Source organism: Pezoporus flaviventris, unplaced genomic scaffold (assembly GCF_033815535.1).
Source record: "Pezoporus flaviventris isolate CSIRO_AGI_PZ_B2104156 unplaced genomic scaffold, CSIRO_AGI_Pfla_v1 ptg000008l, whole genome shotgun sequence".
NCBI classification, from domain to species: Eukaryota; Metazoa; Chordata; class Aves; order Psittaciformes; family Psittacidae; genus Pezoporus; species Pezoporus flaviventris.
The window spans coordinates 473801-493437 of NW_026892556.1; the positions used below are offsets into that span (position 1 = coordinate 473801).

General features: G+C 58.6%; 1 protein-coding gene across 2 annotated transcripts; it reads left to right on the forward strand.

The window, feature by feature from the left end:
- Positions 1-1277: 1277 nt before the first annotated feature.
- RIMS3 (regulating synaptic membrane exocytosis 3) lies at positions 1278-14752 on the forward strand. Of its 2 annotated transcripts, XM_061449771.1 has the most exons (7): positions 1280-1812; positions 10100-10345; positions 11520-11661; positions 11753-11865; positions 12001-12102; positions 12223-12362; positions 12573-14752. In XM_061449771.1, exons 1-7 carry the CDS (start codon positions 1353-1355, stop codon positions 12783-12785), a joined length of 1416 nt encoding a protein of 471 aa, XP_061305755.1. In that variant the 5' UTR covers positions 1280-1352; the 3' UTR covers positions 12786-14752. The 2 variants fall into 2 exon arrangements, with proteins under 2 accessions (XP_061305754.1, XP_061305755.1); XM_061449770.1 differs by having other exon boundaries at positions 1278-1812; positions 12001-12362.
- The last annotated feature ends 4885 nt before the right edge of the window (positions 14753-19637 follow it).

A 19637-nucleotide genomic window follows, 5' to 3' on the forward strand; every position in this document is an offset into this window, starting at 1 on the left:
ATCCTCTTATGTGGGGCTTTACCAGGATAATCGCATTAAACCTTCCCTTTCGCCGGCACAAACCCAAGACGCGAAGGAGAAAGTGGTGAGGAGCTGACAGAGCAGAGAGCTGAGCTCCTTGATGGGTTGACATCAGAGGTGGGATCCCAGCACAAGACCAAGTCCGGGGCTTCTGTCCATCCCAGGGGATCAGTTCAAGCCACCAAGTCCCTCCCAGTGGGAGGTCAGTGAGGGATCCTGGAGCAACCTGCCAAGGGAAGCGGAGACCCAGAGCCGGTCAGAAAGTTCCCTACCAATCGAACTGAAAACTTTGTCATTCTTGTTTTATTATTGTCATAAACTTCACGTTTTACCACCAGAATGTGGCAGTTGAAAATGATGCATTAACAGGAAACACTTGTCTCTCCTGAGACACGTTTCGCTGTCTCTTGCCCCCAGATAGCCTGTTCCCAGGACTGACGCTTTCCCCACAGAGCTGGAAGTTTGCTCTGATGAACCAGCCTCCCCTACTGAGATATTTTCAGCTGCTTTTCCTAGCCATTCCTCCGAAGGCCCCTCAGACAACCTCTCTTCTCCTGACTTTGTTTATATGCTTTGACTTCTGTTAGGAAACCATCTCCCTACTTCAGCGAGGTTTTATCCAAGTTTCCATATTTAGTTCTTTCAGCTATTCCTGCTCTCTATCCAGCTTTCCCGTGCCCAGCACTTGGACCCGCCGCATCCTGGCTCTCCCCGGTGATCCCTTCCCTTCCCACAGCTGGACTTCCCTTTCCCATCCTCTCTGCACTGTGGGTGCCCATTGAGCACCCAACTCACCAACCCACCCTGGGGACACTGGCCCCGAACAGCCCAGGCCCTGACCCCACCACGGGGGCTCTGCCCATGGGGACCGGGTGGTTCCCTGCACGGGTGGGCCCGCGGCACGATGAGGATGGGAGCCCATCGCTGGGGAATCCAAGCCCAGAGGTGGTTTAGGGAGGGACAGAGTTAAAGGCAGTGAAGGAGGATTTCCTCCCAGCACGTGGCTCCTTGTCAGCCTCAGAGGCAAGACAGGGAAAGCGCTGGAGGAATTTACCACGAGTGAAGAGATGCTGCTGAGAGGGAAAGGAGTGTTTGTGTGCGGGGAGCCAAGGTGAGTCCAAGGGCAGCGGGAGAACTGGGGCTGCCTCTGCTCCAACTTCTTCCTTCAGAAGGAGCCAGGGCCACCCTCTGCTCCAGTGGCAGCTGAAGGGGCCGGAGGTGGCAGGTTCCTGTGTTCCCAAAGGAGCAGGAGCTGAGCAGGGACCGGCAGCAGCGCTTCAGGCCTGGCTGGGGGCTCCCGCTGCCCTGTGGACAGCCTTGGGGTCCGGGTGATGGGCCTTGGGTCCGGTCAGCAGCTCTTGGGGTCCAGTTGGTGGGAGAAGGGTCAGGGTGGCAGCTCGTGGAGTCCAGCTGATGGGTGCAGTGTCTGGCCGGCTCCTGGGGTCTGGCCCATGGCCGTGAGGTGCAGCTCTTGGTGTCTGTTTGATGGGCTCAGGGTGAAGCTGGAGGCTCGGGGGTGCGCCTGGCAGGTGCAGGCTGCAGCCGCCAGCCCTCGGGATGCACTGATGGCTGCGCTGTCCGGACCTTGGCTTTGGGGTCGAGCTGGCAGCTCCTGGTGTGCCCCTGCGGGAGCGGGTGCAGGCGGCAGCCCCCGGCCGCGCTCTCGGGGGGACGCCGGCCCCTCTCCGCCGTCGCCCGTCGGGGCCGGGCCCGGGGCTCCCCCGCCCGCCGCTCCCAGCAGCCCGCCGGGGCCGAGGGGAGGAGCGGGCACGGGCGGCGGCGGCGGCAGCGGTGAGTGAGTGCCCGCGGCGGCGGAGCGGGGTTGGCGCTCCCGGAGCCCGGCGCGGCCGCGGCACCGGCTGGGTCCGGCGGGGAGCGGGGCCGCACCTGCCCCGAGCATCCCCCGGGAGCGGGGGAGGAGGCGATTCCGGGGATGCCGTCGCGGCTGCGGTACCACGAGGAGCGGGATGGGAGCGCCGGGGATCGGGGGGGGGCGAGGGAACCCGACCCCCGGTGGGACAGCCCCGGTGCTCCCGCTGCACCCCACGGCTGCGGGCAGGGCGCACCCGGGACCCCTAAAACACTCCCCAGGCTGCAGCCGGGACGGGAACACCCCCAGAACATCACTGCACTGCGAGCATGGGGGCTGCGGCTGCGCTCCCCCAGTCCCCAAGGGCTCCCCGGTTGGGTGCTGCCGGGGCCGGTTCACCGCCCCCCCCTCCCGGCTCGGGGCAGCGATTCCCAGGCAGCGGCTCGGGAACGGGAGCTCTTTCCCGTGCCATCCATCATCCCCGCTGAAAGCCCTTTGACGTCAACCCCGTCCCGTGCACGCTGGGGAACCGGGGGTCGGAACCGGTGAAACGGGGGGGTCCTGCTTTGGGGAAGTGGCACCGAGCAGCCAGCGCTCACCTCTCCAGCCGGTGGTTTCGGCCACGGCTTTGGCTCGGCTTGGTCCATGATCCATGATGCTTCGGGCAGGTGCTGTAGGGAAATCCAGGACAGAACTGGTGAGGAGGAGTGAAACGATGCCCTGGGATGGGCAGAGGGGCTGCGCTGCTCCCTGCATACTACAGCCGGGGCTATTACAGTGGGTGGGGAGAAGCCTGAGAGCAGCGTGGGCATCGCTTATTCCAGCTGTAGGGAAGCACTGGGGTGGGCATGGGCCTGGCCAGCCACAACAGTCCCTAAAGCCAGGGCCACTCGTGGGTGCTCACGTTGAGCTGCAGAGGTGTCCCCGTGGGAAGTGGTGGCCGTGCTGGGCTCTGTGATGGCCAGTGCCTGCTCCTGGGGGTCCCGGCAGGACAGCGAGCAGCCCTTGGAGGCTGAGCAAAGCCCTTGGCCCTGGGCTGAGTCGCATCACTTGGTGCACAGGGAACATCCCGTGGGGCTGTGCTGCTCATTGCCTTAATGTGCTGAGAGCAGGAGCCTGCAGGACCCCTAGGGCCACAGCACGAGGATGGGCTTTGCTTGTGGGCCGTCCCTGCACTGTGGGACGCGGGGCTGCCTGCCCAAACAGTGCCCGAGCCAGGTAGGGGCTGCTCCCACGCCTCTTGTCAGGCCCCAGCTCAAACATGTCCCTGTTTCCCCCTACAGCAGCACCCCTCGGAAGCCAGCCCTTGTGCTGTGCTCACATCTCTCCTGAAGAGCGCTGTACATGCTCCAGCACCCTTTGTGAGGGCAAACTCCTGCCACCTCCCATGTCCCAGGTGCTCCTCTCTGCAGTCACAGCGCTCCCAGGCTCGTTTCATCCCCATTTTCAGCCCCATCCTCACAGCACCGGTCACAATAACCTTTACGGGATATGGACAGGGGATGATGAGATCACAGCATCTTGGTCTGCTTCTTCCATGGCTCCTTGCATCCCAAGGCAAGGGGCAAATCCCCCCCCAGTTTCCCCACATAGTCCAGCTTCATCCTCCCACAGGTTCTGCTGCCCCTCAAGCTGAGCCAACCGGTGCCACCGAGCCCTCCACCGGCTCTCTGCTGCTCTCACTGCAGCACAGCCTACGGGAAGCATCACACTGATGTAAGAGACACTTTAAAGTTAGGAAAATGCCTAATTTTCCTGCCTGTGAAGCCCAGGCCGTGTGGCACAGTCTCCTCGCATCCATTTCAACTCACTCCAAATGTTCTGTCACAGCACCTCAAATAGCAGGAAACAGGCTGCTGTAGTAATGACTTGAAAGTGCTTCCGTGCAGGATTGACAGCCCTGCTGCCACTGTGCTCACTGCCTGCCAGGCCCACGGCTCCCAGTGCTGGACCATGGTGGGAGCCTCCCGGCTCCTCACCCTTCCTGCAGACAAAGGAACTCCAGAGCTGGAGTCCTCAGCCTGCATGTGGGGACTTGCACCTATTTTAGTTGTTGGGTGGTGAGTGACGCGCTCCAGGGTCCCATCATCCCATCCTGCTGCTCTGCCAGGGATGTGGGTGCCGGTGCTGCTCCAGCCACGGGCAGTGCCAGGCTCCCGCTGTCTCTTGGCATCGCTCCGGCTCACAGAAGCCTTCCCACAGCAAGTTTTCTGCTTAAGAAGCTTTGCTGGAATAGTGCTGTCTTAGCATTTAAAAAGCAACTTTTTCTGCAAACAGCCTGGTCCACCCTGACTCCCACTGGGAGCAAGCTGGGACCTGCGGCTGGACGTGTGCTGGGCAGCGCAATTGGACCTGGTCAGGCAGAGTCAGGGCTGCTGGCACCAAGCTACGATGGGGCCACATTTATCATCCTGTGATGGACGTGCAGCTGGGGAGATGGAGGGTGGTGGTGGTTTCAGTCACCCATTCTGGAGCTGCAGGTCCTGGGTGCCTGCAGTGTTGGGCACCTCTGCTGCGGGCAGGCTCCAGTGACCACAGTGCCTTAATGGGACCCCGAAAGGACCCCAGAGCTCTCAACCCCTGAAAGGTGAAGAGAGATTTGCAGGTGCAGAAAGGGGAGGGAAAGAGGGGGCTGGTGGAAGGAGAGTGGATGCTCTCTCCAAGAGGAGGATGCCGGTAGGAGCAGTGGAAAGCAGGAGCTGACAGCAGCCGTTCCCCTGGAGGAAGCAGCTCCATGCAATATTGATGGGATTCACACACACAGACAAGCTGTGTGAGCTGCATTGCAGAGCTTGGAGCCGTGCAGCCGGGAAGGCAGCAGCTGCTGGGAAACGGGAAGAGCTCCTTCCCACAGCCCCTCCGTGCTGGGGAGAGCTGCACCAGCCCCAGCGTGGCAGTGCAGGGCAGGCACGAGGCTGAGCCCAGGAGATCCCATCCCTGGTCCATACTGGGGGGCACCAATGGCCCTGGGCTGGTTTCCTACGTCCCCACTGCCTCCCCATGGAAGTGGCCCAGTTCTCAGGGCCGCACGCCTGCAGCATCGCGCTACCCAAGGCTGCTGCTGGTGGTGGCCATGTGCCTGCTCGGGCACGTCCCCAGCAAGGTTCTGCTCCCTCCCAAGCTCCGCATCATGGCCAGAACCAGCACCAGGGTGCAGCCAACACAGAGGCACCGAGCTCTGCCCTGCAGGAGCCTGTCCCTGCCACGTGCCTGTGGGATGGGGCTGGACAACCAGGGATGTGCCAGTGCTTGCTTCAGTGCCATGAGCCCTCGTTGCCAGACAGGTGACCTGGCAGAGCTGCCCGTCCCTCGCCGCAGATTTTGCTTGGTGGCTTTTGCTCCTCTGATGCTTTTTCGTTGCCTTGGAAACGATGGGATTCGGTGCAGATCTGATTTAACCGGGCGGCAGACGTCACACAGGGAAAGGGACGGTGTCAGGGACATAGTCGTGGGCGTCTCAGAGGCCCCAGGATCAGGCCACCAGGCAGGGGCACGTGTGTGCCACCAGCTCCCATATCCATCCTCCCACCCGGTGAAAGATGGCCACGAGGTGGGTGCAGGAAGGTGCCCTGTTCCTGCCTGTCCTGCCTGGAGGGACTCAGTTCCCTGTCCCACTGCTCCCGGATGGAGCCAGGAGCATCACTGCAGCTGGAGTGGAGGTGACAATGAGTTACCGTGGCCAAGATGCATCTGGACACAGTAGGGATGAGGAGGACACCTGCTCCTGCATGGGACAGTTGGTTCTTCTGTGGCATCGAGGTGCTGGAGATGCGCACACAGGGCTGCAGCTCCGGTGGTCCTTGCTCTGGGTCCCAGTGGTGCTCCCAGTCCATCCTATGCCCAGGAGCAGTGCAGGGGAGAGCAGCTGGAGCAGAAAGGCTGCTCAGACCTGACCTGCTCCTGGGCTTGAGGAGCACCATCCCACTGCTTATCCTGGAAGAGAGGTGATGCATTGCTTGTGTTGCTGGAGGAGCTGCTCGCCATGAAGCCATCTCTCAGCCCTTAGGGACACCCACAGGCCACAACATCAGACCCTGTCACTACATCCCACCAGCAGGTCTAGGGGGAGGAACCAAGCTCTTCAACCACAGCAGCACTTCCCATGCCAGTGGATATCATCCAGCTGCCTCAGACACACCGCTAAGCTCCTCTTTTCCTACAGATGGAGCCTATTTGGACCCATCCTTTCCACAGAGGTTGTGCAGGAACTTTAGTGTTGTGTCTGCAGCAAGCGTCAGCCAGAATCACTGCTATAACCTGCCTGAGCAATGAGATGCTCAGCTCCAGTAGCTGGAGTTGCAAGTTCTCAGCTCACGTGCCCTGATTTATACCTCTTGCTGGGCAATTAAATCTCTATGAGCAGCTGCCTATCAAACCTGGAGCAATTAATGAGCATTAAGTACTTTTAGGGAAATAACCCCTTGCTTTACTTGCTAATATCAAGGAGGAACACATGCTTGTGAGCAGTGCTGCTGCTTGCCCAGGGTGCTGTGCCCTGCTCAGGACTGGCAGGCCCCACAGCAGCAGCCATAGGGAGCTTCTCTTCCCCCCAAACCGATGATTTTAGGTCCTACCTGCTCCAGATGTCAGCAGCATTGCAGTGCTCTCCCTCCCTGCTGGAGGCTGCCCCGCTGCTGGGGCTTTTAGACCCCATCTCTGCGTGGGAACACTGACCTGGAGGGCTTTGAGGGAGCACAGAGCTCCCAAACTCCCTCTGCCTCCTTCCCCTGCAAGCCACCAGCTCAACCAGCCCCACCATTCTCATTTATCACCTCATCCTCCTCCTCAACCCACCTGTGTGTGGGCTCCCGCTGGGCTCCTCCCTCCTTCCCCAGGGCCTTTGCCAAAACACCCGATTTTTTGTAGAATCATGGAATGGTTTGGGTTGAAGGAACCTCAAAGCCCATCCAACTCCAACCCCTGCCACAGGCAGGGACCCCTTCCACTGGAGCAGCTTGCTCCAAGCCCCTGTGTCCAACCTGGCCTTGAGCACTGCCAGGGATGGGGCAGCCACAGCTTCTCTGGGCACCCTGTGCCAGCGCCTCAGCACCCTCACAAGGAAGAGCTTCTGCTTTATCTCTAACCTTCCCCTGTTTCAGTTTGAACTCGTTACCCCTTGTCCTGTCACTCCAGTCCCTGATGAAGAGTCCATCCCCAGGATCCCTATAGCCCCCTTCAGACACTGGAAGCTGCTCTAAGGTCTCTACGCAGCTTGTCTTCTCCAGGCTGAACAGCCCCAGTGTTCTCAGCCTGGCTCCATACGGGAGGTGCTCCAGCCCCTGAGCATCCTCATGGCTTCCTCTGGACTTGCTCCAATAGCTCCATGTCCTTCTTATGTTGAAGACACCAGAACTGCACCCCTTGCTGCAAGTGGGGTCTCATGAGAGCAGAGCAGAGGGGCAGGATCACCCCCTTCAACCTGCTGGTCACCCTCCTTTTGATGCAGCCCAGGATATGGTTGGTTTCTGGGCTCAAGCACGCACTGAAGCCAGCTCATGCTCAGTTTCCCATCAATCAACACCTCCAAGTCCTTCTTCTCAGGCTGCTCGTTACTGGTCTCCAGTTTTCCCATCAATACTTTGCCCCTCATGTCTATTTCAGTGGGACATTTGGGGCTCTTACAGCCCTGCATTGTTGCTCACTACACGCAGCTGCAGAGGCCCTCCAGTCACTGGAATGCACCAGTCCCTGGGGTCCCCTGTGACCCCCAACCCTCCATGTCCTGCTCCCCACTTTTCCCAGCCCCACCATCACCCGGCAGGTCCATGTTGTCCAGTTGGAGGGACCCAGCAGGGTCATTGGGCACCCAAAGCCCTGCACAGGGATGTCCCCAGCCCGGGCGAGGTGCATCCCACCCCGCTGGACCCCTCTGCCCGTGCTGGGGCCAGGAGGAGAACTGGGTCAGGGATGTAACCATGGAGATGCTGGAGGAGATGCTGGAGGAGATGCTGAAGCAGCGGCACAGCCCCGCTCTCCGGAACCCTTTAAAGATTAACCAGCCCCGTCACCTCCGTCTCCGGCCGGGGATGGGTTCTGGAGCTGAGCCTCGGCGGGGACAGCGCTGCCCGCTCCTCCCGCACGGCCGCAGGGCGGTAAGGTGCCTCCCTCCCCTTTGCCTTTGAGTGCCGGTGTGGGGAGGGCAGGGTCCAGCCCCGGCCGCCTCCAGGGGCTCGGGGGCCGCAGCAGCGATTGCAGTGCAACAGGGAGCACGTTTTGCTGCCGGTTGTGCACCGGCGCCAGGCGCTGGCTGCGGGCAGGGGGGGATGCTACAGCCATGACAGCGCTGCTGGGTGCTCCCGGCGGCTCCGTGCATCCCACCCCCATCCCGGCCCGCTCCGGAGCCGGGCCCGGCTCGCTGGGGACCGCGGTGCTCGGGGCCGTGTCCCGGGAGGACGGTGCGCGGTTTCGGTAAGCGCCGGTGGCTCGGGATGCGTGTCCGTGGTGGGGAAGGAGGGGACGTGCATGAGAGCCCGCTGCCGCGGGAGCCGCGCGGCCGCGCCGAGAGCCCCGGTGTCGTGCAATATAGAGATAAATAAAATAGAGAGCCGGGGTGATGGGAAGCGGGTGGATTCCCTGGATCCCCCACCCGCTGCTGGGGCAGGGAGCAGGGGCAGCCCTAGGATGGCTGTGCCAGCCGGGAATGCTGTTGCGGTGCCGAGGCCGGCTCGGTGCTGGGAGCCACGGGCTCTGGTGCTTGGGCACGGTCTTGGCCAAGCTCATCCCGGCAGCGAGCGCTGGCACCTCCTTGATCTCCCCATCCTGCACCCACCAGCAGCAGGTTGTGGTGGGAGAATAGGCGGTAAAACCATGGGCATGGGAAAGAGCATCCTGTGGGTTGAGGAGCGTGAGGGCCGCATCCTTTGCGGTGGCTTATCCGTGCGTGTGATGCATTGGAAATGATCCCATTAGCGCTCCGCTCTCCTCATCTAATTTGCTTCCACCAGAGCCCGGTGCTCTCCTGGCAGCTGAAGCGCCAGAGGGGAAAACAGCAGCAGGAGCCCTTTGTGTTTCCTGGCCGGGGCTGGGCTGTGCCGCAGCTTTCCTTGCTGGAACACCGCTTGGGGAGGCCTGAGCCAGGTGCTGCACCCGCCGGGCCCCATGCAAAGGGCTGCGTGTTTCCTTAGGCACTGCCTAACGCCAGGCTTGCAGGTGGGGAAACTGAGGCACGGGGTAGGGAAGAGGCGTGGAACATGGGGAGCGCTGAGCTGTGCTTGGGGCAGCGGGTGGGATCCATTCCCTGCAGCAGGAGCTTCCTAGAGAAAATCCCCCCTTGTGAGGGGCTGCAGCAGGTTTGGAGCCCGGAGGGGGCTGGAGAGTGGCCCTGGGCATCAGAAAATGCTCATCCCAAAGGGCCTGGTTCTTCCTCGAGCAGGCGCTGAGCACAGGACAAGTGCTGCTGGCTGCTCTCGCCTGGCCCCGCTGGCCATGGGCACACGCTGTGTGGGATGGCTCCAAGCGGGCGCTTGGCCCTCAGCAACGGCTTTGTCCAAAGGGCCCAAACCCTCGGGGCAGAGCTTGTTCAGCAGCAAATGGAACGTGTGCACAGGAGGGGAGCGTGTGCTGCTGCTGGGGGCACCCCAAATCCCACTGGATCGATCCGGGGTCCTACTCAGCACCGAGCACCAACGGGGATGAGGAATGGAAGCGGCGCCTGAAGGAGCCTGGGCAGAGAGGGAGAGAAAACACCAACCAGGAGGGAAACGTGGGCTGGGTGCTGCTCTCTGGGAGCCCATCAATGATGGCAATGACTGATTACTAATTGCCCCTGTTACATCCGTCCTGTAACTGATAAATCCATGAGCTCAACAGTGCTGGAGCTGAGCCCACGGCTCCCCTCAGGGACTGTGCCCCTGTGAAGCTCCTTTTCTGGGTGGCAAGGGGCAGCAGAAGCCCCCTCCTTGCCCTGCTCCCCCATTCCCATCACTCATCCCTGCATTCGCAGCCATCTCTCTTGAAAGAGAAATGTTTTTCCAGGCGCTGCCTCCATCCATTATCATAAACTGGCTTCACTTGGCCTGGAGTTAATAATTCACCTTTCTTCAGAAGATGGATGCTCCCCTCCCACTGGAGTTTAAATATTCATGGAGAAGGGAAGGCAGCAGCTGCGGGAGGTCTGGCTGTACCTGAGCCTCAACGTCCCCTCCTTCCTCTGCTCACCGGGCATCACGGGCTGATGGGGGTTCCTGCACCCATGGGTGGGGAAAAATGGTCCCAATGGGTCGTGATGCCGGAATTCCATGGCTTTGTCCCCCCCTGTCTCCCCCGCAGCTGATCCCTGCCAGTGGCTGACCATGTTCAACGGGGATGCGGCCGCCGGCGTGGGCAGGAGCGTGGTGCGCAGCTCCAGCATCAGCGGCGAGATGTACAGCGCCGAGAAGAGCGCGCGCGGCAGCGCCGACGCCGGCACCGCTGGCACCACCAGCAAGAAGCGGCGCTCCAGCCTCGGCGCCAAGATGGTGGCCATCGTGGGGCTGTCCCAGTGGAGCAAGAGCACGCTGCAGCTGAACCAGACCGGTGAGCGCTGCCCCCCCCGCCCCGGGCCCCTCAGCCCCTGGCACAGTCCCGGCTGCCCAGAGCTACCATGGAACCAACTGGGCCGGGAAGACCTTTAAGGTCAAGTCCAACCCTTGCCCCAGCACTGCCAAGGCCACCACTAACCCATGGCGCTGAGGGCATCATCTACACAGTGTGTGGACACTTGCACGCTCTGTGTCTGATGAAGGCACCTAAACTTGCCCGTTGGAACCCCTTCCCTGGCACACCAGCACTTCTCCAGGTGCCAAAACCATTTGCAGACCTGAGGTGGGGAGGTTGTCTGGTCTGGCCTCAGCTCCCCCTCCTCCCGGTAACAGCCATTCCTGGCCACAGGCACGGAGGGATCTCGGAGAAAGGACTTGTCAAACAGCCTGGCTCTGGGAAACATTTAAGTGCTTAAAATAGCTTTTTAAAGGGCGCGGGAAGCGAAAGCTCAGTTTAGTGCCGGCTTTTCCTCTTCTGCTTTGTTATTCCCCTTCTTGTTGGCATTTTGTGATTGGGAAATGTCCTATAAAGAGAGGAGGTAAAATCTGGAGCCCTCCAGCCTTGCACGTCCAAGGTGCTTCTGAAGGGGTATCATTGTCCCCCAAACCCAAGCAAGAAGTGATGGAGCCAGGCAGGACCCAGGGAGGGCAGAGCCGGGAGGCCCCTGCTGTGGGTACCCAGAGGAGCAGCACCCACTCTGGGGGGGCTCCCAGGACCAGAAAATCACTTCCACGGGGGCAGCCCTGAATGTGGAGACAAACCCGCCTGCCCCAGAGCACCACGGCACCGGCACACACAGGCTCACACGGCAAGAGTTGGGGCTGCCGGCGGTGCCAGGGGGGATGCTCGTGCCACACTCCTCCTCCTGCCATCTGCCACCGCGTGGGACGTGCGGCATTGGGGACAATGTGTCTGCGGGAGAAAGGGAGACATCAGTGTTGGGGCTGTGCCTGCTTCTGGCTTTGAGGGTGCCGGTCCCCACTGGCACAGGGACATGGGCACACGTTGATGGGGCTGCTGGAGGCCAGGCGGTGAGATGCAGTGGGCTGTACCAGGGAGCAGCACACGGGGATGCTCTGGCCATACACAGTGCTCCGGTTCTTGTGCCTGCTTTGATGGGTCTGGGTGCAGCCGGCGCTGCCCAGGCTCACCCCTGCCTTGATTCCAGAGGGTGGTCCCAAAAAGCTGCGCAGCAACATCCGGAGGAGCACGGAGACTGGCATTGCGGTGGAGATGAGGACCAGGATCACCCGGCAGGGCAGCCGGGAGTCCACCGACGGCAGCACCAACAGCAACAGCTCCGACGGCACGTAAGGCACCGCGGGGTGACAGGGGCTGGGGATCCCACTGCAGCCCCGGCTGCCCGACGCTCCATGAATCCCTCTGCTCTCCCTGGCACAGGTTCATCTTCCCCACGACCCGGCTGGGTGCCGAGAGCCAGTTCAGTGACTTCCTGGATGGGCTGGGGCCGGGCCAGCTGGTGGGACGGCAGACACTGGCCACGCCACCCATGGGTGAGCCAAGGGGTCCCAAATCCAGCCCCACGGAGCTGGGCAGTGCATGAGGATGCTCCAGTGAGGGGGAGCAAAGTGGCTGGTGGGATGTGACCATGGGGGTGGGTGCCGAATGCGTCTTGTCCCTCCTCCTAGGCGATGTCCACGTTGGCATGGCTGACCGCAACGGGCAGCTGGAGGTGGAGGTGATCCAGGCAAGGGGACTTATCCCGAAGATGGGCTCCAAGTCCATCCCTGGTAGGTGCATGGGAAGGGAGTGGGTGCGGGATGGAGGGGGAATGATGGGGACGGGATCAGTGCTGGGACCACACCGGAGCCTGCTCTCAGCTGGTGTCTGTCACCCGTTTCCCCATGCAGCCACCTACGTCAAGGTTTACCTGCTGGAGAACGGCATCTGCCTGGCCAAGAAGAAGACCAAGGTGGTGAAGAAGACCTGCGACCCCTCGTACCAGCAGCCTCTGCTCTTTGAGGAGAGCCCCCAGGGCAAAGTCCTGCAGGTGATGAACTCCCCCCGCACAGCTCCCTGGGGGGGGGGGGGGTATGAGGCAAGGGCAGGGTGTAGGAACCCAGCATCCTCATTGCTGTTCTTCAGCCTCCCTGCTCCCATCATGGCCGGTCCTTCATGCTTGGACATGCCGAGTTTGCCAAGATTTCCTCAAAATCCCCACCCGCTGAGCAGTGCCCCCAATGCCTTCTCTGCCCCACAGGTGATCGTCTGGGGAGATTATGGGCGCATGGACCACAAGTGCTTCATGGGGATGGCGCAGATCATCCTGGAGGAGCTGGATCTCTCCAGCGCAGTCGTGGGCTGGTACAAACTCTTCCCCACCTCCTCGCTGGCTGACCCCAGCATTGGTCCCCTGACGCGCCGCCTCTCCCAGTCCTCCCTGGAGAGCTCCACCAGCCCCTCCTGCCCATAGGGGCCGGTTGGTGGGGGAGGCTGGGAGGGGAAGGGAGCCCCTGCCCCAGCAGAACTGTCACTGGATGCTGTAAATATCCTGGTCCTCCCCCACCCTTTTTCTTTCTCTCTTTTCCACCCTCCCTCCCTGCTCCCCACACGCTCCTCCCTGAGCACATCCCGGGATGTTGGAGATGGCCGAGGGCCGAGCGCTTTGAGGCAGGGGGAAGGAGAAGCAAACCCCCCCCTCCATGATGCAGACCAAGGGCTGCGGCTGCTGTCCCATCCCAGGACTGTTCCTGCACCTCCTCCCGTTGGGCAGGACTCAGAGCGATGTGGTTCTGTCCTGCCCACCCGGCGGGAGCATCTCGGGCCGCTCCATCCAGCGCTGCTGGAGCAGTGCAGTGATGGGGTTTCTTTTCCCTGGATTCCATTCCCTGCCTCGGAGGCAAAGCTCTTCAAAGAGGAAAACAAGCACTCGGAAAGAAATCCAACTCAGCACTACTTTTGTTTTCCAAGGAATGTAGCATCTTCTATTATGTAGCTTGCCACGTGCTGACACACACTCACTTCTCTGCAATATCCAAGAGGCTCCGGACTGACCGGACACATCTGCCAGTCACTTCCCATTTGTTGGTTTTCTGACATGAATCCCACGACACGAACAAGCACTTCTGTGGCCACTTTGCTTTATTTCTGATTGTTTTGTTTCTGGTAGTAGCATGTAGCCTGTGACCAGTGACATTGCCAAAGCAAGAGAGAAGAGAAGGTGCACTCACCTCACCTGAGCACACGCTGGTTTTCTCCTCGTGTTTCTCCACTGACCCTGGTCTTGTACGGCCAAAGCAAGACCTAAACTGCAAACTCTGCAATGCCTCACGTGAAAATTCGAGTCAGGAGAAGGTGACCCAATGGAGCAGGAGCTCTGTGATGTGGTCTATCGCCTGCCTCCCAGCCCCTTCCTCCTGTGAGGTCTGGGATGCTGTCGCTGGGTCCAGGATGTTCTCCTTGGCTCTGGGATGCTCCTCTTGGGTCCAGGATGCCCTCCTCAATACTTGAATTCCAAGTAGGAGCTGAGGGTTTACCAGACCCTGGAGCCAGCCCTTTCTCTAACTCTCAACTTGTTGGTACACTACAGGGGAACATCTCAACAGCATCTTCTGCTGATCTGGAATTAGGGTGACTGAGAGGTTACGAACAAAGGACTGGATGCTTGGAACCTGTGATCAGGATGAGTGTTTGGGGTTCTTTCTGTTTGTATGTTTTGTTTGTTTGTTTTTAAGCAGCATTTTGGTTCCCTCCACGGGACCGGTTCTTGTAGCAAAACCGAGAATTCCGGAAGCTTTTTTTGAAGGTGCCTATGAAATTTGCTGAAAATACTCAGGGGAGACACCACTAAAAACTCTGGTTTCTTCATAAAATACCCTTAACGCAAGGACTGGCCTGAAGGATCAGTTTCCAGAAGAGAAAAAACCCAGCACACCAAAAGAGGAGCGGTCCCGAGACTGGAAGAGGACAAAAGGTTAACGGGGAATTTCTGCCACGCCGATGGCTCTGACCTTCAGCCTTTACCACGGCTCAGCCCTCAGCACAGCTGGGATTTTGTACAGTTCTCTACTGGCGAAGTGGAGGGTTTCCAATGCACAGAGCACAACAACCCCAGCCCGTGGTTCTGGTGCCACCAGGGCCCAGGAACCAGCTCGAACCCGTGGCCACAATGGAACAAAACCAAACCTGAAGGGAAGGACTGTTGTGATGGAGGTGATGGAGCCGTCCCCTCTGCAAACCCAGCCTGGGTCGGCGGAACGCCGCGGCTCAGTGCCTGGTTTACCCAACCCCACCACAGGGTCAAGCGGCTGTCGTGGACTTTGGGTCTTTACCAGCTCAAAATCACTGCAGGCCTCTGAGGAGAGAGGAGGTTGGATGCTGCTGACGGGGGGGATGGAGAGGGGTCAGCTTCAGGCTCCCAGCAGATTCAGTCCTCGTCTGCTCGGAGCAGGGCGCCCGGATTGCTGAGCTCTGAGGCACGGGACCGCGGGATGCACCAACAGCCCCGAGTGCTTTGAGGAAGCAAACTCGGTGCCCTGACGACTGCAACGGGAACAAACAAAGGACTGAACACGACGTTCCTGCCAGAGCACGAAGCAGCTACATGAGGTCAACAGTGCCTGGATGAGGCTAAACCCTCTCTGCCCTGGCATGCTGGGTTTTGAATCTATGTGAGGGAAGGCATCCTAAGAGGCAAAGCTTTCTGCTCTTCAAGTTAATGGTATTGCTTTTGCTTTACCAACTCTATTCCAGTGGAAAAACCCACCTGGGGCAGGATAACGACCATGTCCTGCAGAAGGGGAACAGCACCATGGGCAGAGCAGTGAGCTCTGCCGGTATTTTCTGCTCACTGGCATGGATGCAGCATCCCTTCCCCTTCCACTCAGAGCTCACTGCCTGGGAATCCCTCCAGCGAGCTGCAGAGCTTTAGTGCTCCTCTCTCAGCAAGCAGCATAGAATAATGGAATGGTTTGGGTTGGAAGGGACCTTCCAGTTCCAACTCATCCAGCTCCAACCCCTGCCTTGGGCAGGGACACCTTCCACTAGAGCAGCTTGCTCCATACATGATGCTCTTCTGGAGACACATAACAGAAACAGATGAAGAGCAGCAGGAACAGGAGGTGCCTGAGGTCCAGCAAAAGGCTCACTGGTTCTGCACCAGCTGGAAAACCTGCCCTTGCTGGAACATGGAAAATCCGTGGGAAAGAACATTCTGGAAAACACACCAGGGAAACCCCAATACTTTGGCTTCTGTTCCACCATGGACGCAGTGAGGATGCACTGGAGGGTGACAGCGCAGCTCAGCAGAACAACCTGGGCCCTGGCTCGCTTTCAGTGCTGAGTCCTCGCTTGCTGCAGTGTGATGGGTTCATGGGAACAGCAACTCCTGCTCATGGAGAGGCTGCCCAGGTGGGGCTTCCGTGCCAGCGGCTTCACGATTGTCACTCACGAGACTGAAGCCCATCAAGACCTTCAGTTCTTCACCTCCAGCATCCGGTCCCCTGGGAGCTGCAGCCCTCTCTCTTTGCTGGAGAAGCCCCTTGCACTGGTGTGTTAGAACTGAGATGGGGCGAGCCTGTCCATGTCCCCACATCGGCTCTTCCCGGTCCTCAATCCCCAGGCCACGCGTCAGATGCTCTCCCTCCCCGAAAGAACACAAAGCCTGGATGCGCGGTTGCTTCCTACATGGACACAGCAGAAATCCCGCAAGCTGCCGGACCTCAGGTTGTTTCCTGGGGGATTTTATTGCAAAGGGCATTTTTTAGTGGTCTCGGATTTGCAGACGGCGGCTGCACTGACTAGGGGGGAGGCATTAGGTTATCCCCTCTCTTTTGTCCATCATGAAGGGAAATTCAAACCATTTGTCTTTCCAGATGTTTTGCCCTAGAAAGAGTAATTCACATTGAACTGACTCAGCTTTGCAGCCTGTTCTATACCCAGCACCAAGTGAGGAGCAAGCAGCACTCACCTGAGACAAGACCTTACCATAGCACAGCTGACAGGAGATGCTGGTGTCAGAATCAAGGCACCCAACTTGAGTAATAAGGATGGATTTTGCCAAAACTGCCTTGAAATGATACTTAAACATCCCTTAAATGCTAGAAACAAGAAATCACAGCCACACAGCAAAGCACAGAGAGCACTACGGGATTTCATGCCCAGGCCTGAGTTATTCCTGGGTTTTCTACAAGCCCAGAACGGGCTTCATTTGCCAAAGCTGAGTGAAAATTTTCTGGGACATCAGCTGTGGGCTCAGAAATCAGCTCCTCTTCCACCAGTGTCACTGCACATTGCAAGCACAGGGGGAGGACGCTCAGACATCGGGTTCCTGACATCCAGTGAGACCTGACCCAGCTCTCGGCCAGCAGTGACAAAACCAACCGCAGAGCAACGGTGAGAGAGGGAAGCGTTCCCACCACGGGCACCTCCAGCTCTGGGAGCTTGGACCTGGTCCCCGGAAGCAGTTAGAGATGCAGCTCCTGGTTGCAAACACAAGACCAGGCATTCCTGCAGGCACGGCTCAGGATTCCCTTCCCTGTGCAGTTTGGTGCCCGTGAGAGGAGTTAACACCGTGAAACACCTTCGCTTGGTCAGGAGGGACTGCAAATACTGGGCAGCAGTGAGTAGTTTAAGGGTGTTTCCTGATGTAAGACCATTCACAGAACAGCACCGGTGATGGGTTATTAAGCATAAAGGTTTCACCTTCTATTTTCTTCCAGCTGACTCAGACACTTCTTCCCAGCTTGATGTGAAATGCTTGGACAATGCACGCCCATAAAGCTCCTTAAGGAGTGCATTTGGTGACCGAGTTGGAAAATCACTGCATTTTAAAGGTCAAGGAACGGTTTTCAGTGCTCCTCAATGCCTGAACTCAAAGTCCAGATGTGCTTTGCCTCACAGACTGACAAAGATATTAACAGATCTCCTTGATTTCCTTTGGGTTCTTATGCCTCCAGAGTGAGCTGTAAAATTACCTTTGGTAAGAGCAAGGTTTGCATCCCCTGATGTGCCAAAGGCATGGTGGCCCGTTCCACAGTTTCTCCTGCAAAGCTGTTTCAAATGGAAGTCTTCCTCCTACTTCATGTTCACCTGGGAACACCCCAACCCTTGACTGGTTGTTAGAGGTGCAAGAATTATGGTTATGAGCTAAAAAGAAGGTTGAAAAGCTGTAGAAGAGACTTGCTAGGGGGAATGAAGAGCCTGTGGTGAGCATGGCTGGAACTGGGGGGAATGATGTGCTATAACAGAGCACAGAAGAGACGGTGACCAGATGTGACAATGACGCTCACCTCATCCGAGCTGGTCTGTATCTGGGGTAGATGAGGTTTTAGAAGCAGCTTGGAAGGAGGTGAAGAGCCTCAGTGTGTGTCTCACTGCCCAAATAACCGCCACACTGTTGAACCCCGACCCTCTGCCTCGGGCACCGCCACCAGGACACGGCACGGGAGCATCTGGGAACCCAGGAGAAAGCAGCGCCCTGCAGGAGCTGCCACCGAGCCCCAGGAGCCGGTGCGACCGCCGTGCCTGGGCCCGTGACCAGCGCTATACCTCATCCTTTTGTTGTTCTTTTGTTCTCCTCCTCCTTTTTCTCTTTTTTTAAGAACCAGAGCTTAGTGCACTCAATCACATTCAGGTTATTTTCTGTTGTAACTGTGCGATGCAGAGCAATCATACAGGGTGTGCTTGTACCACCTGCCCCATGCTGGCTCCTGCGAGCCCAACCGCCGCTTCATTCAGCACTTGCACTATTGATTGCTGAGCTAAAGGGCAAAGGAAGCAAGAGGCCAGAGTGGGAGGGATGATTCCATGGACAGTGGGTGCCCCCCCGTCATCTCTCCTGTTACAAAGCACGCAGATAAGCAGCGCTCAAAGGCTGGTTGCAGCCCTGCTCTGCTGCGGTCCTCCCCTCCCGTGAAGGGCCGGTGAGGTGACGAGCATCCCTGACGTGAGGAGCTGAGGCCAGTGCTGCTGCTCGTGGAGGGGCACCAAGCCCTCATGAAGCCTTCGCCTGCAGCGTGGACGGAGAGGGACCCTCGGAAGCAGGCAGAAGGGGCGTCCCACCAGCAGCACAGGTACTGAGCACTGACCCCATTTCCTACCACAATTCACTGTGTATGGATCTGCTAGAGCACCGTGCTTGCTAAAGGAGGGCATTTTGTGTTAATCCTTGCAGTGAGAGCCGTGGAGTGATGCGTGGTGTCCGACGGAGCAGCACTGCCCTCCCCGTACCCGACCGCCTGGGGACCTGCTGCGGACGCCTCTCGAATGTTCGCACTTTGAAGTCGGTGGCCTTGTTTTCTTTAAAGGGCTTGATCTTTTCATGCAGTTAAAGCTAAATGACCTTCCCCATCACGTTGTCCTAGTGCCCACCTCGAAATGAAGCTATGAACAAGCACCGGGATCATCTGAGCGATGATCCGGGACTCAAGAATCTGTCATTAATCTCAGAAGTTTATACCTCAGATATGAAAGCATCCAACTGAACTGGTACCGACACTTGGGAAGCGGCAGCTCCAAGTCTGAATTGACGCTTGTCCTTGAATTTGGTCACTGACAGCAGCAGACAAATAACACACGAAACCCCAACCGCAGAAGCACACAGAGAAAAGCACCGAGGAATTTTTGAGAAGCACCTGAAGCATTCACCCCATCAAAAAAATCAGAATTTGTATTCCCAAACCACGCGTGGGAGGGGTGATTTTAACCTTTTAACCTTAGAAACCTTTATACACAGCCTATGCCTTTGAAACTGCATTAGCTCCCTAAAAAGAATGAGGGGCATAAATGGGTCTGCTACTGTTAAAGGCACAAGGCAGATGCAGCCAGGCAGTCACCACAGCCCCTCTCCAGGCAGCTGCCTCAAAGGTAGAAGGACAGGGATGCATCAGAGTGATAAAACCAAGCACGGACACGGGGTTCTATGCTACTTCACATCTTCCGTGCTAAAGTCCCCCCAGGAGAGCCCCGCTGGGTTGGGAAGTTGTCAGAACTCCATTAGCCACAGTCAGCTGCTATCAAGAGCTGACCCTTCAGTCTGTAAGGGAAAGGGCAGCAGACACCTCACCGCTCGAGGGGCACACATCAGCCCCACAGCTCTGTGTGCATCCATCACCCAGGGGGAAAGGCAGAGTCAGGGCAGGACAGGCACAGGACTGACACTCACCCCAGTAGCTTTGCTGGAAGCCAGGATGTCAGCACACGGATGAACACCTCCGGCTGCCCTCACTCGTGTCTTGCGATAAACTTTGCTTTGATGACAGATTCCATTACATTTAACAGCTCCACCTTCCAATAACCGCCACAGAGGGGTGGACTAGGGGGTCCT

Bases quoted from the DNA above. Each gene is read 5' to 3' on its own strand.
- RIMS3 (XM_061449770.1), top strand. From the start codon at position 1,353: ATGGGCCTTGGGTCCGGTCAGCAGCTCTTGGGGTCCAGTTGGTGGGAG. The intron at 10,346-11,519 runs GTGAGCGCTGCC...CCTTGATTCCAG, and splicing joins GCTGCAGCTGAACCAGACCG to AGGGTGGTCCCAAAAAGCTG. The intron at 11,662-11,752 runs GTAAGGCACCGC...TCCCTGGCACAG, and splicing joins AGCAACAGCTCCGACGGCAC to GTTCATCTTCCCCACGACCC.